Consider the following 18,701-nt stretch of genomic DNA (forward strand, 5'->3'; position numbering starts at 1 on the left):
GCCCAAGGTCAGCAAGTAGCCTTTAAATTATTGATTTGTAAGACAAGTGTGTGCTCCCAAATCAGACCACCCCCTCATCTCTCTGCCTTAGGGACCATACCTCCCCCACAGCCCCCTTCTCCCCACCTACCCCACCCCGGTCCCACATACTCACCTCTTGAACAAGGTGTTTGGCCAGGATGGGCTGAACATGAGGCCTACAGCCCCTGACAGGTCTCCACCTGGCTCCAGGGCCCCTCAACTCACCTGAGTCCTGCGTTGCTCCTGCTTCAAGGTCGTAGGAGAGATTAACAGTTGCGTGACACCACTGGTATGCGGCTAAGAGACGAGCTGCTGTTCTCTGTGTCCTGGGCAAGCACGTCAGCCACACCCACACCACACCCCCCATGTCTGCGGGTCTGAATCCTGGTCACTTGCAGATGGCTCCCACATCCCCCAGCCACAGGAAATCCTGCCTTGGATCTTCTTGATCTGGCTTTTTCTCGCGGCATTTCTTAGGGCTTCCTATTTTATTATGGTGGGTCTGTGGGCACAAGTACACACACCTGCTTATCTCTTTTCCCCAACCACACTGTGGGCTTAAGAAAGCAGGGACCGTGCCTCGGTCCAGAAATTGCCCCACAGCTCTGTTGGGTGCTGAGTGGTTGCGAGAGGTTGTAGGAAGAGGACCTTTGCTGTGGGTCTCACTCCAGTAAAATGTAAACTCCTTGAGGGAAGGGACCTGGGTTCATTTCATCACTGTGTGCCCAGGGCACGGGATAGATGCTCCCACATTCTCCATTTAGCAGCCACTGAATCAACAGGAATCACAAGTTGAACCTGACATGACAATGTCTGTCACCTAAGAGCAAAGTTTTAGCCTACCAATTTGGACCTAATGTTGTTTCTTGGGGAAAAAAAAAAAAGCCATCCCTGGCGTGGGGGTAGTTGATCTACCCCGCACCCATATGAAAAACCTGTTGTGAAGGACAGAAGCCAAATGGTAGAGGACATGCCTAGAACCCTAGAGACCCGTCTAAACGAGACTGGGAGCAGGGTGGCCAACATTAACTTTTATTGAGGGCCCACGCTGTGATAAGCAATAGGTAGGTGACTTCTATAAACTGCCTAAATCTTCCTAATAGGTCTGGCAGAATAGGAACTGATGTCCCTGCCTTCTACCTGAGCAAACTGGCTCAGAGCGGTCAGATGACTTTCCCTCCGTCATTCGATCACCGAAAGATGAAGAAGGGGCTTTAGCCCAACTTTCAGTCTTGCTCCAAAGTTTGTGGTTGTCTCTGGAACATTCCGGACCTGAGGCCTGGTGGAGCTGCTGCCGGCTCGTTCCATTCAGGTCTCTGTGCGCTGAAAGCCTTCAGTTTTGGGGCTGTTTTCCCGATCTTCCTCACCCTGCCCTCTCCCCACCCACACTGTTGCTGAGCTCTTTTCCTTGCAGGACTGAGTTGTCAGGGAAGTCTGGAAATCTTTGGCAGTTTGTGCTAATGACAGCCGCTGGCCACCAGAGGGCCACGGGCAAACATCTGTATTTGAGGAACCCAGGTGCCCTTTATGGTTTGGTTTAACTTTCCTGAAAATACATGCCAGTTTACCTGTCAGGCTGATCGGCATGAAAGCTCACTCACAGACCCACAATGGGTCTTCATGTGGGGTGACCAGTGGCCCTGTCATCTTTCCTTGCCACTCGGGTGGCATTTCACAAGGTTTAAACAGAGGGCTCTGCTGTAGAACCTCTAACTCCGAGACCTAGAAAACGGGGCCACACTCTGCTACAGGGGCCACCTCTCCATCTGCCTCCAACCCCCTCCACAGTTTCCCTCGCCAACCACAGGCTCACGTGAGCCATTCCAGGAGGTGCTACAGGGTCCTGGGACAGACCATTAAACCCAACAATGGGGTGTGGGGCACCTGTATGAGGCCCAAATTCCCAGGTGATTCATCAGGAAATGATTTCCCATAAGCCCCGGGGGCCAGAACAAGCTGAGGGACCCCCTGCAAAGTGAATGGGCTGAAACTCTCCCATGAAGCCCCTCTGGGACGGGACCCCTAAGCCTCCATGCAGCTGGAGCAGAATCCCTTCAGAGCCTCTCTCCAGGACAAGGTCCCCGTGGTGGACAGAGAGGGACACCTCCTACCTCCTCAGCCATTTGCATATTCCCAAGCCAAATCCCACACCCAGACCCTGAAAGCGCCCCTCCTGGTCAGAAACACAGGCAGATACTGTCCAAGAGAGCAAGAGACATCTGTCCTGTGACCAGGCCCAAGTCTCTCCCACCATCTGATCAAAACATAGCGCCCCACCCCCCAAGTCCTTCCCCAAGGCCCTTCCCCAAGGTCCCCGTCCCCAAGGCCAATAACTGGCTCTCAACTCCCATTTAAAATGCTTTCCACTGAGAGTGCGAAAAAAAAAGTCACAGACTTTTAGTAGTTCCAAGTTCCAGAACGCATGCCACATGCTGGGTTGATCACCAGATGCTCTTATCATCACCCCACCACACCTCCAGCCAGACTCTGACCCCTGGCCAGGGGTCTGAGCTCTGAGGCCAGTAGGGGAGAGCAAGACTTCAGAGCTGGTATGGGAGTCCTGTACTTACACAGACCTGCGGGGACTTCGCAGACCCAGGGACCGGGTAGGCCGTAGCCTTCCTTGCAAGGAGTGGAGAAGGGGCCCGGCTCAGTCATCCCCAAAGGCTGGGAAGAGGCACTTCTGCTGCCTTGTGAGGAGCCCCAGGCTGTGCCTCAGCTAAGAACATTCCCAGGAAAGAAGGCCCAAGAGCGGTTTCAGCTCCACTGAAGGACGGAACAAAGGGAGCACATGGCATTTGGGGAGAACATTCCAGAAATTTACTGGCTATAGACAGGGGCAGTGGTGAAAGAACCATCCTAAACAAAGTAAATGCAGAAGTTACTGTACGAGAAAGGAACATGCAGAACACATACACTGACTCTCCCACCTGCCCTTCTCCCCACAAACACCACACAGCGACAATATCAGAAAAGCAAAGACAAAAGGAAATAACTGAATAAAGCAAAGAATTCTCCCTACTGTGATTCTAATAAAAGTTACTGACCAAGTGAGAAAAGGCTGTACTTTGCCTCCCTCTTTTCTTTATAAAATACACACTTGAAATTCCCGATGGAAATTTACCCAGTAGATGATAGCAGCTGGGGTCAACCGGTGCCCACAATCTCCCACGCAGCCAGCCTGCCTGGCTCATCGAAACTGAATTCCAGTCACTGCCCTCTCTCAAGTGACTTCATATCTCACTGTCATTTCCGCTGCCCACAGAAGCACAAACAGTGCAACAAATCAGGGTAATCCAATTTAGCTGGAGAGCTCCTGGAGCCCCGGCCAAACCTGGAAGCCTCTAGGCAGCAAAAGCCAGCAGAGGCAAGTGCCTGGATAGGGCAGCCAAAGAAAATTGGAACATACTTATAACCAAGAACTTATTGTTTATCGGAAATTTAAATTTAACTCTATGTCCTGTATTTTTATTTGCTACATCTGGCCCAGATGAAGGGACCTCAGCTGTAGGTCATGCAGCCTTGGATGCCACCTGAGAGCCTGTGTAGGCCAGCTAGGCTGAGGCCATCAAAGGGGCTATGGGTATGCCTATTTCCCTGCTAGAAGTCCTCTCTGGGATCACTGGCTCCCCACTTTCTGCTCAAATAGAAGTCACGGTCTGAGACACTCTTTTACCCTCTCATGCCCCCAAAACAGATTCTCAAAAATCCCAAGGGTAAAGGCAACAAGGAGGAGAATATGCCAATGCAATGCTGGGTTTCAGCCGGCCCTCCCTATCCCCTTTTCTCTATCTGGCCTTTACTGTTAACAGGAAATCACATTTCCACCTCCTTCCTCTCAAACTTTCCCTGCGTACCGCGCAGCTCTGTACCCTTCCGTCTTGCAAAGATCAGCTGTGTTTCATCTGACCCCAAGAGACACTCCTCTCCACCTTCTTTCAGATTGAATGCCTTTAGTAGGAAACAGGGAGTCTGAATCCAGGCATATGGAGCTGGTGAGAGGATGTGGGGAGGGGGCTGGCACAGGAAGCCAAAGCAAAGAATCTGTTCAAACATTTGCTGAGCAATCCATCGTGGGCTGTACACCCAGAAGGCACACAGAAGCTATTTCAACAATCAAGGTTAGGACAAAAATTTTCCTCCTTTCCCTGGGTTAGCAACTTCAAATCACCGATATTTCCACTTAGGTGATCGTGGCAAAAAGAAGACTAGAAAGAAAAAAGCCCACATTCTTAGACTTGTTGCACACTCTGGGAGGGCGACTTGAGCACTCTGGCTTATCCCCAGTGACCGAGCCCGGCCCAGTAAATGCAGGGGCTTTGTAACTGCTGAGCTGAACTTGGGCTGGCAGATACCTTGGGCTTGTTCAACCAGGCCCTGGATTCTAGCCAGCCACATCAGTTACCTAACAAGGTGAGGAAAGGCACAAATAAATCATTTGTGTTTAATTTTCAAAACATTTTAGTTAGTGGCTTTAAGTTTTTTTCCACCAACCTTTGCAGTTAGAAACAACTGGCAGGAGGACAGATTTACTTCCCTCCTCTCCCTGCCCTGTGAGGGGTACTAATTTACTATGAAACTGTCCGAAGATGGGCTGGATGCAAGTGACTTCTGAATTCAGCCTGGAAGAATGAAGAAATGGGGGACCACCCCTCCCAAAAGCTTCATTTTTCTTGAGGGCCACACGATTCCTGTTTTAATAAGTTGCTGACTTCTTCCTGACATATCCAAAACACAGGTGCAAGAACCTAATTTTACGGATATAAAGTGAGCACTTTGAATAATGCCATAAAACGCATATTTTCTCCCAATTTGCTGGACGCAGGGCCCGATCTCTGTGGCTGACTGATGCTAAGTGAGAGTCTAGTCAGTGTGGGGCTCGCCAGCACCTTGGCAGGCCTGGAGCAACCCACCAGCCTAGGGTTTTATTCAGGGGTCTGGCACGCTGGAGTCGCCCCCTGAGTGGTGCAAGCTTGTCAGTGATACGAGTTCCCTAATGAGCTGGACAAAATTCTGATGCCTAACGGAGAAACGAGGATTGCGGAGACCCAATCTATGGTGGTAGGACACGGGCACATCCGCATGTAACTGCTAAATTTAGTATTAAGAGTTTGGCCCGGGGAGGTTACTCAGAGCAGGCAGGGGTGATAATCCAGAGTGAATAGTCCTCCATTTGTTTTTTGTTTGTTTGTTTGTTTTTTTGTAAATCATCAGTGCTGGATACTGTGGGGGGAAAGTCTATAATACTATGTGTAGGTACATCAAAAGAATAACAACAATGGCTGCTATACTGCCATTAAAAGTCTCTCATTAAACCGTAAGTTCTAGAGAGGCAGGAGCAGGGCTTACATCCTGGCCCCAGTGTGAACGGGCACTGCCTGCTCTTTGAGGAGCCCGTCCAGCACACCAGCGCCAAAACCGAAGGATCCGTTCTCAGAGAGCTCACCAGCTCCTCTCGTTTCCCCCTTTGAAGTTAGGCAGCCGGGGCTGTTTTACTTTAAAACAAATAAATGAATAAAAGGAACAGAATCCTTGAAATCAAATCTCAAGGTCTCTGAAAAGGACCCTGATTAAGTCTGTACTTCCCTCTGAGTGTCTGAGTAAGACGGTGAGCCACTCTAAGGCAAGCACTAACTCTGTCAGTCTCCAAGTGCCCTTGATTTTGTTAGAAAGATTGGAATCGCATCCCTAGAAGATGCAAGGTTCCCAGTTCCACTTTCTTTGCTTCTCTGCACAAGTGGTAAAATCACAGACCACCACTGAGGGAGAGGATTTAGTTCCCTGAATGGGTGATCCGAGGATGACTTTTACTAACAACCTGTTACAGGATAGGATTTTTGGGCACAAGCTGTAACCATGGGTACACGGGAACCTGTTCTATGCCTCGCAGACTCAGGCTCCCATCTCTCACGTCTCTACACGGAGCAGGCCGTGCATCACCACAGAACCGGCCGACAGGACAGGCCCTGGGATTTGCTCCGGGAATCTGATACTTCTGGCGTGATTCCAGTTATCTTATCTCTCCTACAGAAGGCTCTCTGGGCAAGTCCTCAGTGCCAAACAGGGACTGCTTTCCTCTGAAGGGTGGAGCCCCCCCCACCCCCCCCCCATGCAGGACTCACAGGCAGTTCTGTTTGGAGCTAGCAGGGCTGCACGATGCAAGGAACAGCAAATTCACAGGTAATTCCCGTGGTGGGAAGGACGAACAAGCGGTGAACCAGGGAACAAACACGCATTTAACCTTAGGCTCCTCACATCTGTGGCCCTGCCACATGTCTGCGAGGAAGATCCAATATTTACAAGCAGAACACTAAGTCACACTTGATGCAAAGTCCACTGAGTACTCTTTTTGTAAAAAGCAGTTAAAGCACTGGGCGACTTGTTTTAAAAAATATAAATCAGCACCTATCAACAGGGTACAACTTACTAAAGCAAGTCCCCTGCGGGGCTCATCTTTTAACACTTTCCTAGTGACGCTCAACTGAAGACGAGTGCTCCAGGGTGAACAGGTGGGACAGGAGGAAGGCAGCCGCAGCCCCTGCCAACCCTCGCGCTTCGTCCTTGATGGATAGTGGAATCCAACTGACGAACAGCAGATGGCCCCATTATTATTCTGGGAAAGATTAGTGCTTTCCCAAAGGAAAGTTAACAACTATTTTAACCACCACAGGATAGCAGGGATAACCATGCCGTGTGATGAGAGAGACTTCTGTTCAGGAGGAAAAGCACCTGTGGAGACTCCGGGATCCGCTAATCTCCCTCTGGGAGAGCTGGCCCTAGGAGCCGTTGGTAAAACCAGCAGGCCTGACTGCTGCCTGGCGTCCTGCAGCCCGCCTGGACTTCTCATGTCCTCTCTGGTTTTGTACAGAGCTTTGGGACTGGCGGTGGGAGAAACAGAGTCAACGATGGGGGTCAACCTCTGCTCAGGGACCGCACACCCTCAGTGCTGATGCCCAATGGTGTCTGCATTCCATACCTCAGCAGTCAGAACGCAACCCGTGAGCTTGCCCGGCCAGTGGGCTCCGTGAGTGGGGGAGAGGGAAAGGTGGGCTGTCCAAGTAGAGGAACCGACCACCAGAGAAGGGAAAAGAGAGCCTAGAAGTCCTCTGGAAGAGGGGAGTGCACAGGCCCACACGGGCGCCTCAGCGGGGCAGCTACAGAGGGAGAAGCTGTTGAGGTCTGCCCTTCCTCAAGCTCCAGCCGAGAAACCTACAACGTTCCCTTTTAAAGCTATGTTTTTCTAGGGCTGTTTTCATTTCCAGTGGGATTCCAACTGAACAGCAAACTAATTAATCTTGGAATCAGAGCAGATGATTTGGGGGATGGTCTTGGATCACCCGGACCCCAGGGCACATCTGGGAGAAGAGGGGCCACGGAGCACTCGCTAGTTCACACACAGATCCTAAGTCGCCCACGGCTGACGGTGGCTTTCACAAATGAAAATTTAAAACACGGACAGTGACCCTGCCATAGGGATACTGTATCTAACAAAAGCAACTCCCAAAGGCTTCATTTCCTTGCTCATTTTGGGTGTTTTTTTAATCATTTAAGGTCAACTTTAACCAAATCAGAGATGCCTATATAAGCCTAGCATTCTCTGGCCCAAGCACTAGTGAAGACATTTCCTCCCACACAAATAAAAATTGAAACAAAATTTCAAAGGAAAAAAAAATGAAAATAAAAGAATGTGAAAAGAAATACAAATCAAAGAAATTTATTGGGTGCTGACAAAAATACATAATACAAAAAACAAAACAAAACACAACACAACAGAAACAAAACCAGAAACCCCACCCCAGCAGGCCCACGCGCCTGAGGTACTGACAGCGCGCAGTCCCAGAAGCCCCGCAAAGCATTGCACTTAATTCATGAGGACCTCCATCTGCACCAGCCTTGCATTGGTGTCCCCAGACGTCCGGTAGGGGATCATCCCAGCAAAGGTAATCAGGGCTCGGGCTTGGCTTCGGAGTTGCTGAGAAAAAGGGAAAGAAGAGAAGAAAACCAGTGAGCTTTTGCGTCTGGGTACAATACTGGGAACCACCACCGTGTTCTTCCATTTTCTACCCCCTGGTGTCAGGGGGCAGCTTTCTGGTGAGTGGATGAGAGTCTCACCCTCAACTGTCATGTTACCCATAAGGTGCAGACTTAAGCAAAGCTGGTCCACTGAGGCCCCACTTCCAAAACCCTTCTACTAAGCAAAAGACAGACGGGGTTGCCAGACAAGCTGCCTCGTCTGACACACGGGACCAGCTTCTGACACAGCCCCATTCTGCAGGGGCTTTGCAGCTGAAGCCCAGCTTCAGATGGCCTGCTCTCCTTCTCCGAGCCTCCCGCTCTCTCCTGGCTGGTTTCTGCCCACCTGCCTCTGTGGGGGTCTGAGCTTCTCAGACCTCCCCACAAAGTGGGTCCAGTCACATTCTGGCTCTTTTCCTCTCCTGCTTCTTCCCTTTTCTTTCCTCCCATGCCTCCCATTTCTTCTTTCCTGACATAAGCGCTGGGCCCTCCATTCCTCGGTAATAATATTTATGAGATTCCTAGATTGTTCCAGGAGGGAAGAAGATTTAAATTCAGGTAATTCCAGTAACAGGAAAAAAAAAAAAAAAAAGACAATCTTCACCCTGATTTCCAGGGTATAAATTACTAAATACAGAATAAAGAAACTTAGAAGAACAGCTTCGGGTTGCCCCGTGTTGAGATGTGTTGGATGCTTATAGCAGCAAGAAAGGAAACTAGATCTGGAGTAGAAAGGGAGAGTCTACAAACTTCTTTTAGATCAGTAACAAGACTTTTAAGGATAACTCAGGGGTCACTTACTAGGCTTCCTAAGGACCATTCAAGAAGAAATCTGAAAGCCATGGGCTTTTTACCTGATAGATGAAATAAACTGGCAAGCATATATCCTAATTAATGTCCAAACCGAAAGAAATTTTTACTTTATGACGAGAGTACCCATTAGATTTTCTTCAAAAGTGCACGGGCTCTCATGCGTCATCTGAAGCTACTGTAAGTGAACTTTAGGAGTGTTCAGGCAGAGGGACTCACCCCCTTAACGGGCAGCTCTGCACTTTATAGCACGAAGCCACTTCTCGGGCAGGGAGCTTTTACACAGAAGTCTCTCTGTGACCCTGCTCATCCCTAGCTTTCAGAGAAAAGGTGTAGTGGGTGACAGGCAGACAGGAGAATGGCTTTATTCATGGTATGTGAAAACCAAGGGTCTAAAAAAGAAAGCTTGAGACACACAGAACGTGAGTTCAGCTGGTCCTGAAACTATTCCCTTCACATGTGGGAAAAGGCCTGCAAGGCCACAGCGGCACTCTCTGTGGGGGCAGCCACCCGCCCCCCCGCCCCGCCGCCCTATGAGGAGCCCACAGAGCACCGGAAATGTCCACCACCTCAACACTTGTCTGCCAAGGCCCAGGCACAATGAGCCACTGCTGGCACATCTCCTGACGTGTATCTTTTATGCAGTCCAGGTTCTAGCCTGCCCAAAGGGTGGATGGCAGACCAGCAGCTGCCTCTGAGGCACCCGGGGATGGGCCTACCACTCAGTGGACCATTCCCAGCACTGCCACCTACGCTGCTGACGGTGAAAACTTCCACCATCACTCACTAGACAGCAATTCTCCCATGACAGTGCCTGTAGGGTCACAGCTGAGAGAGCCCCCCCACACGCCCTTGGAGGCAGAAGACAGGATTTCAAACATTAAGTGGGGAAGTTAAGGGAAAGGTAGTTTTCATGGGGTCAAGCACCCACGCCCTTCTGTCAAATCAACCGGACAACATATGCCGTGCAAGCCCCAGGCTCCCATCCACCTGGACCTGGCTTGAGCCACACGATGCTGGAGGCCCCAAAGGCAGCGGAAGGAGCCCTGGCCGCATGTCAGACGGCTCAGCTTCCAGACACGGCTCCTTCACCATCACCTGAGGGGCCTGCAAAAGCAAACGTCTTCCTGACCCGGGGCCTCAGTGCCCTCAGCTGTAAAATGGGGATAACAATCACTGCCTCAAGGTACCTCTCTGGGGTCACTGAGAGGTTCAGATGAGGGCAGAAACAAGGTTTGAATCAAATTCATTGTTGACCAGAAGTACTTATGATTCTGATGAAAATGCTGAGCTAAGACTCACAAAATAACCTTCCAATTTCAAAATGTGTATGAAATTCCTATGGAATCACCACAAATTAGTATTCTATTTTTTAAAAGGTAGTATCTGCAGACTTCACTTTTTTTTAAAACTTGAGAGCAGCGGCGATCCCGTTAATGTTCGATTTCTTCTGAGAGCCTGACACAAGGTTTACTCAGCAGCTAGGCAGTAAGGAAAGAGCATTTGGGGTCATGAGCAGGGGTCTCATGAGGTGCCGAGGACAGCAGACCAGAAAGGTGGTTCTCAGCGATGGTTCTGGCCAACGCTGGGATCTTACAGAGTCACGGTCCTCGACGACTCGCTGGGGCCTGGATGCCGAGGACGGACTTGTCCCTTTGAGCCTCTTAAACTGTGTGAACAAGATGTTCATGGTGGCGAGAAGCACTTCTGAGAGGTTGTGCCTGATCTGCCCAGAGAAAAACACATGAAGTAAGGAAAAAGCACCGAGCCCTGGGGCCGACAACCAGTGTATGTCCAGGCACGTCACGTCCCACAGCTGCCAGGGAGAGAACTACAGGGTCACCAAAAAGCAGCCAATGGCACCGCCATGTCAAGCATGAGAGCAAAGCGCAGGCAATGCTGATCAGGTGAGACAGATTATTCTTCTCCTTTCTGTATGCCATTCCTCCTAGGCATAAAGAGGGGCAGCGAGCCAAAAGCATGCTGACCGTATCTGGCCACTATGTAGGCTTGGACTGGCCAGCAGAGTGATTAACGTAAGAAGTCTGGATTTCAATGTCAGTGGGTAGGGATGTGCACCCTGGTTCTCCAGGCCCCACCACTCCCCACTATCTTAGACCTGCCAGACTGTCTCCACGGAAACTGCCCGGCCCTAGCAGAGTCGTTGGGAGCGTCTTCAAGGGCAGACCCTGGTGCACCACTTCATTCCCTAATGCAGTGAACAGTATATCCCAGGGAAGGCAAGAAACAACAACAGGGGAAGTGGCTGGGGTAGAAATGACAGCAGGTAAGAAAGGCAGGTCGGCAAGGGGCAAGACCTTCTAAACTGAGTACCATAGCAGGCAACAGCCCCCCACGTGCAGAAGCTGGCCTTCCCTCTTCCTCTAAAACAGAAACATGTCTTCATAAGAGGTATTTGCTTACTGTGTAACGATTTTAAATGGAAACAGCTAGTGACATCCCAGGGCCAGGCAGCTGGCCCTGTGTCTGTGGTTCCCGAGAAGAGTTTTTTACGTGTGGGAACAACCAGAGAAGTCCTGGGCCAGTCCAGATCACAGAAGCCAGAATTTCTGGGGTAGGCCTTGGGTATGAAGATTTTTTACAGCTCTCTTAGAAATTCCAGTGGGCAGCTCAACTGCGCACCCTTGGGCTAGACGGTGGCAATGTGCTAGAAACTCTGCAGAGAGACAGTGGCTCTGGGGCTCATGGGCTGGCAACTGAGTCCATGGTCACTGTTCTGCTTCTCAAGACAAACAGTTCAGAGAAGCGAAAGAAGGAGGTGTATCATGGTGCATGTGTCATACACCCCCAATGGAACTACTTAAGGAAGATCAGAGTTAAGCACTAAGATTCCCTCTAGAACAAGTGGATAATACAGATTTAAACCAGACCACACAGGATCAACCAGGAATCTGTGCCCCCGAGAACATGTCTAATCACTAAAGAGACTGTGTTTTCTGAGTCAGGAATTTGGACAATGACCTGATAGGGATATGTGTACTCACAGAAAACCAACCTAGGAATATCTGAAATTGGACTCGCCTTAGAAAACTCAGTCTACATGGTTAGTGTACTGGGACTCTTAACGTCATCAGCCACACTAAAACAAAAGCTTTCAGCAGAACTGGGGGAAAAATTCCATAATGCAGGAAGAAAAGGACTCACTTCATCACTGAAATTTCTGAAGGCAGCCACTCTCTCTTCCACACTTTCCTGATTCAGGGGCACCAGCTTCAAACGATCAATGATCTGTTTAAAACAAAACCCCACCGGCTGCGTATGAAATAACCATCAGTCATCTTGTCTCCTTAGACAGACAGCAAGCATCTCACATGTTACAAAGGGCTCTTTAATACAAAATACTACCTTCCCTCAAACACACAAAGGCTTTGGTCTAATTTTCTGACTAAATTCCCAACCACATTTTCTGAGGCAATTCTAAAATTCAGAGATTGCAAGTTACTCCAAGAAATCTCTCCATTTTCAGATTAATGAGGAAAGGAATGGGGGACCGGAGAGAAAAAAGAGCAACACAGAAATCCCCTTTCAAGTCCCAGGGTGACACTTGTCTTCTTTGCTTAACAGGCACGTTGGTAACATTTCCTTTGTTTTAGATGAATCCCATATAGTGTTTTGGATTTCCAAGGGCATACATCAACCTGCACTTCAAATAGCCCTCTTAAAACTTACATCAAAGGCTCTGTCAATATGACCACTGTGATACTCGTCAAAAAAGGTGATCAAGTCCAACAGAAGATAGAACGTGGAGTCCACAAATTTATTGGCACTGATTCCCTGAGCCCTATACCTGAAAGACAAAAAAGAGGGAAGAGGGGACAGGGATAATTATGAATTTCTATGCAATTTGTAACTTTAGAATAGCATTTGAAAAATGTCAAAACTTCTTGAAATCTCTAGGTGAGGTGAATTAAGGAGTGGAAAATAGCGTTTCTTTTCCAATGGCCAAGAAGTTGATGGTGGATTTGATACGAATCCATCTGTAAATATTCTGCACGAAGCATGGCTCTCTAGCCTCGGCCACCATTAAGCATCCAAATCTCCAGGAAGGATAAAAAGGTTCTGATGGGTCAAAAGTCCAGTGGCTACCACCGTAGAGTGTTTGCTAAATGGATTATTTGATCAGGAGTCTTCTTCTGTGCTACCCCAGGAAAGCATCTCGAACCCAGTTTTCTCTAAGTCACTTTACTAGGAGTATCTGTAGAGAGCACAAAAGGTAATGACTGTGGCCTCAGCCTGGGAGCTCCACCAAATAAAGTCTGATAACTCCGTTATCTCACCAAAGAAGGAAGAAGGTGGCTCTTAAACACTGGCCACTACCATCTCTAAGAATTCCCCCGTCCACCTATCACTAGCTTCGTTCCAGAATGTCTTTAAGATGGCTTATAACTGTGTATAGATGAGTACAATGCCCAGAGTTAAACTTAATGAGCCAGATTAGAATGTTGACATATGCTTTCATACCCTTCTTTCTAGCAAAACTTATGAAGTCTGATAGTGACAAGTACTGGTTATGATGTGAGGCAAAAAGAACTCTCAAGCAGTGCTGGGGGGATGGGGAGACTCTGGAAGGCCACCTGATGTGACTAGTAAAGCTGAAGACGCATGTGGTGGGCACGGGCGGCCTGGCACTGGCGCCGTGCCCCCTCGGAGCCAGCTCTCGGTCTTACCGTTCCGCGATGGAGAGCGCCATGTTCTTCAGCCTCTCTTTGTTGGACTGTGGTGCGCTGATCTGGGGGACAACAGGGCTGAGCAGTTTGTTCATCAGCTCTAGCACCTTGTCAGCATTCTGTTCCATTTTTTAAAATTAAGGAAGGAATCGATTATAAATAATCAGTAAAAGAGAAAAGGAAAAACAAAATAACCAAAAGAGGGAACGTTCTGGGGTGATGGATTAAAACATTCTGTACCTTGATCTGGATGATGGTTACAGACATACACCTATGGAAAGCTCATCAAGCTGGACCCTTAATGTCCGCACATTTTTCCACATCTTAATTAGAACTCAATCAAAACATCTTTGAATTAACAAAAAATGAATTATAAACCTTCTTTTGGCCCACTTTTCTCAGTTTATAAAAGAAAGAGCATAATCTTTTTTAGGCCACGTAATGATCAGCAGTCACCATATGTCCTCATGTCGAAGTACTTATTCTAGTTCTCTCGAAGCACCTCAGCTGTCACCGCCTTCCCTAACACACAGGCCTCACGAGCGTGTCTGTGGCGACCAGAAGGGTAAGCACGAAGGCATTTTGTCCCAAAGCTTCACCATCGAAATGTGATGGACGCCTATTCTGCTGCCAAGTGAGATGAGAGCTCAAGGCCTACAGGATGTCCGGGCAATATGTTGTTCTTATTTGGCCAGAAATACTTTATGGGCAGAGGTAACTCTGTAAAATGGGAATTTCACCCTGACTGGACCATTAACTGCCAAGCACTAGGAGAAAATGCCTCATCAGGACAGTGGTGCAACAGTGGCATTGTCAAACTGTTTGTGCATTTAATGCCAAAAGGCCGACGGATCTATTAAGTACAGAAGAAGGAAAAGGGCATGTCTTACCTTGGCAAGGTCATAGAGCTTTGCTGCTTCTTCAAACAGTCCTTTATTTTCTGCCACGGAAGCAACTTTGTTGATAATAGGCTTTGTGTCACTAGTAAACTTATCTATGACTCCAGGCTGACAAGACAAATTACAGAGGGGAGGAGGAGAGAGATGGGTACACAGAACTGTTAATTTAAACACACAGAAGCAGTTGGGATCTGAAAACGACTTTAACTGAAAATGCCTGCCCTGGGCAATGCATATATTTCATCTGCTAGACTCTGGCATTCTGGAAGATGTAAGGTCCTATTAAACATATGAAAGGGACCAAGGAAACTACAGATGAAGAAGCAGACTCACGGGCAGCACAGAGGAGTCAGCAATAAGACGTCTGTGCTGCCTGATTGTCCAAAATGATCCAGAGGGTAGCTGAAAGAGTCAATGATTTTAAATTTGCTGATGCGTAGGCACTAGGAGGAAAAACCAGGAGGCTCAGAGAAAATACCTGAAAGATTCTGGATTTGTTTTCTAAGACAGATGGTAAAAGAAATTCGGTGCTGAAAAAATATATGGCAAATGGCATCAGGATATTTTTTTAAAAAATCACCATTAACATTCAACAGTAACCAAATGGTCAGGAGAGCACGAGAGGCCTTAGGAACCACAGAAGAGCTAGTGTGGACAGAGTGACATCTGACAGGCTATTCTGATTTTCCATCAGCGCTAGACCAAGTCGGGGTGACCTGCTCCTGCCACCCTGGAGGCAGCACAGGAGGCAAGTGAAGAGCATGGGCTCTGGAGTCATGAAGGACTGGGTTCAAATTCCAGCTCCCCTTCTTACTAGCTGTGTGATCCTGCGGGAAATAATGAACTGCTCTTGTTTTCTTTTCCTCATTTGAAAACCACCTTGTTGGATCATTATTGTGGTGATTAGTTAAAAAATACCTATAAAGCATTCAGCACGGTGCTTGGCAAATGTCACTGCTCAATAAGCATGGCCACTGTCACCAGTACTGTCACTGTCCGTTCTTCTGAGCTGGAAGGTGTGCACATTGTGAGCTCATCTTGAGATTGCTGGGTCCAAACCACCCATTTTTACAAGTGAGGAAAGGGAGTCCCTGAGAGAGGCAGGTGACTTTCCCAAAGCCACCGGGAGAATGCCTGTGTGGGGTCAGGACTGGTTTTTGGCACCAGGGCCTCTGCCCCTTTTGCTATGGCTCCCACTGCGCACGACAGGTCTCAGGGAATCACTAAGGTCACAGGCACAGCTGTATCTCCAGGGTCAGAGTGAAGTTCTCAGCCCTCAGAAACTACCTTCTGAGAGAGGTCAAGCATATTTCTAACTTTTTTATCTGGGAAGAGTAGGTGCAGTAAATAATTCCTTTTCTTGCCTATTTTCTGAGCCAAGAATGACAGAAATGCAGCCTTCTTAGCTCAAAAATCAGCAGGCATGAACAGATGAGTCCTCTGCACATAATAAAAAAGCTATCTCATCAGGGCGCCTGGCTGGCTCAGTCAGTAGAGCCTGTTGACTCTTGATCTCGGGGTTGTGGGTTCAAGCCCCCTACTGGATGTAGAGATTACTAAGAACAAAGAAGCTATCTCGCTATACATTTACATAGTTTAGAGAAATAGAAATGTGTGTTAAGATCAAGGGCATCATTCGTGGCCATTCTTTGTTGCTTAAACTACAATTTCATTAAGATCTGCATCTTTATTACTTTGAATCCTAAGATTTAACTACATTCTTTTGACAACTGTACATCCCCAACTGCAAACTAACACATCTCTAGAGGCACATTTAACCCACCTTTCTACTTCCATCATTCTCTAGTTTCCCAAGAATCATATCGAACTGTGGAGACAAAAAAAAGTGTACTCAATTTACTGGACAACGATATACACACAATCCACAATTCTCTGGACACAAAAGAGAGGAAGAAAACAGGGGAGGCAGGAGAAGTTTTACATGAATCAGAAAACAGTGAGACTGAATCGGTATTTTCGCGATCAGAAACCAAGAAAGCAGAGACAACCGAACCCCCCGCTAACCCCGCCCCGGGCCTTATCCGCCACAGCCATGCTAGCGTGACCACACAGCATCACGTCAGCACGGGTGTGTGCACTGCAAAGTGTGGGTGGGAGAAAGGAGGGACCGACGTACCTCTCGACTTTCTATCACAAGCTCACTCACGCAGCGCAAAAACATGTTTTCTCCTTGACTATCTTTCTCATCCCTGGAAGGGGACAAAAGCAACAAGGTTTCTGGCGTGGACCTGAGGTCTCTAATCGTTCTCAGGATGACAGAGACGAAAGCCAGCCGAAGTCAACGGTCAAAAGTGGGTGTTACCTGAGGAAGTAGAAGTACTGGAGTGCCTCCCTCGGGTCTGTGGACTCAAACTTGCGGGTGTAGAGCATGAGTAGCCGCACAAAGTTCAGCCGCCGCATGCAGGGAGGGTCGCCAGGCTCGTGGCTGACTGCACCGTGGGGGACAGAACCGGTCACGACCACCCTGCCCCTCTGACCCAGGCAACCAGGAATTATGGGAGCTGAATCCAAAGACCCTGCAGCCTGGCCAACGTTTGCCACTGTAAGCTGCACTACCCTGTCCTCAGCTGCTTTCCAAGCAGAGTGGGGGAAATGGCATTCTGGAGTCCGTCACTAGCGTGCTGCTCTCACACTGGAAGGTGGAGACAGCTGACTGTTACGGCACGCGCTCTGAGGAGACCTGGCTGCACTGCTAAGGAGTCTGCAGGCATTCATCCACATTCGTCTTCTGCCCCTCTTCACACTCTCCCGCCCCGGGCAGGTGGGCACAGAAAGTGGCGGCTGGGGTTTCCGATTAGGGCCCTAACGGAATGTGACTCAGGACTCCAGGGACTGCTTCCCGCTCCATTCTCCGGGCAGTCCGACCGACTGGCCACAGAGCTAGCCCTCCACATGGTGCTACCTCTACTGCCCTGACACGATTTGTACCGTGTGCCCAAAGCCTCGGTGGTGGCAGGTGCGTGTGTGCTGCTGCCCGATGGGGGAGGGGGTGAGCGATGGGGACGCCAGTGTCAACAAATACTCACGGAGCTGAGCACTCTGTCCCGAGGATTTTAAAAGCAGCTTCAGCTCAAAGAGGACCAGCGCCACGTGGACTGCATGGCAGCGCAGCCGCTCCATGCGGAAGAGAAAAGCGATGGCAGCCTCGAACTGTGCCGTCAGGAAGAGTACTTGGAAGTACAGGAAGGGCTGCTGGTTCACCGTGAAGTGGGACTCGCCTGGGGGAGGAGGAGGCGAAGCTGACTCAGGAGCCAGGCTCTCAGCAGCCCCGACCCCAGGCAGAAGCCCCGTGTGCTCAGAGGACCTGCTGACGGGATGAAGGGGGCCCCGGGCACGGTGGACTGCCACAGGAACCATGACCTGGTTCCACAACCTTCTCCAGACCTCACAACACAACTGGCGAGTGGGGTCGTGCTGTAAAACCCAAACCGCTTGCATAAGTGGGAGAGAAACAGAGTTCAGGACCTTAGGACGATACATAAAAGAGGCTGCTTATCTCCTTTGCCCTGCGAAGAGTCACTTGATAAGGAGAGGAATGAAGATTTCAAAGAATCTTCAGTTCACTCAGATTCACAGGTATGTGGATTCAATAAATGCTGGCCACTAGTTGGGACCTTCTTTTGCTCCCAGAATTCTTAAACAGAAACAGTGAGGAGGGAGAGCTATGTCCCGCTCATTTATGCTCAGATACAGTCATTGCGAGATCCACAAGGAAGCAATAGCCAAGTCCTGCCTCTGTCTCTCCCTGAGCAAACGTCTACCAGAGCAGTTCAAAGAACTGGAGTAAAATAGCTTACTGTATATGACCATATAAGTCACACACACTGCTTGAGCTCACATGGCCTCTACTTGAATCTGAAATCATTGATGTATTGTGTTGTGTTCTGAAGATCCGGAGTTCAGAGACGAAGGACGTTCCTAGAGGAAAGCTAAGTTGTGACCTTAGGTGGACAAGACAGAGAAAGTAGTTCTGTTCAGGATATCTTACCATAGTCTTCCAACAACTGTTTCTGGAACTGTGAAAGAGTGAGCCTGTCTTGTGGGGAGCTGGTGCCGTCGTCATCAAAACACACTTGGTTCAACTAAACCCCCAAGAGAAACACATGCATTGGTACAAACTACTTCCTGAGCCAGGCATGCAGACCTGTCGCTGCTCAGCAGCTCGAGGCTGTGCTAATGGCTGTGGTTACTGGTTGAGAACTATATAACAAAAAACGGGGTCAAGAGGCAGGAAATCCACTAGCCCTAT

General features: G+C 49.0%; 1 protein-coding gene across 3 annotated transcripts in view; it reads right to left on the bottom strand.

The window, feature by feature from the left end:
- Positions 1–7,721: 7,721 nt before the first annotated feature.
- The window catches only part of NUP93 (nucleoporin 93), a 103,559-nt gene continuing 92,579 nt past the window's right edge, over positions 7,722–18,701 (bottom strand). For 2 of the 3 annotated variants that reach the window (XM_030298432.2, XM_030298433.1), the window contains exons 10-20: positions 18,441–18,534; positions 17,479–17,670; positions 16,755–16,881; positions 16,569–16,641; positions 16,215–16,259; positions 14,423–14,539; positions 13,533–13,651; positions 12,535–12,652; positions 12,010–12,093; positions 10,442–10,570; positions 7,780–7,993 (exon numbers count right to left, since the gene is read on the bottom strand). In XM_030298432.2, the coding sequence (XP_030154292.1) occupies positions 7,883–7,993; positions 10,442–10,570; positions 12,010–12,093; positions 12,535–12,652; positions 13,533–13,651; positions 14,423–14,539; positions 16,215–16,259; positions 16,569–16,641; positions 16,755–16,881; positions 17,479–17,670; positions 18,441–18,534 (1,209 nt within the window). In that variant the 3' untranslated portion in view covers positions 7,780–7,882. Of the gene's footprint in view, positions 7,994–10,441; positions 10,571–12,009; positions 12,094–12,534; positions 12,653–13,532; positions 13,652–14,422; positions 14,540–16,214; positions 16,260–16,568; positions 16,642–16,754; positions 16,882–17,478; positions 17,671–18,440; positions 18,535–18,701 lie in introns of all 3 variants that reach the window. The other variant, XM_030298431.2, reaches the window with a different exon arrangement.

Source organism: Lynx canadensis, chromosome E2 (assembly GCF_007474595.2).
Source record: "Lynx canadensis isolate LIC74 chromosome E2, mLynCan4.pri.v2, whole genome shotgun sequence".
Lineage (NCBI taxonomy): Eukaryota > Metazoa > Chordata > Mammalia > Carnivora > Felidae > Lynx > Lynx canadensis.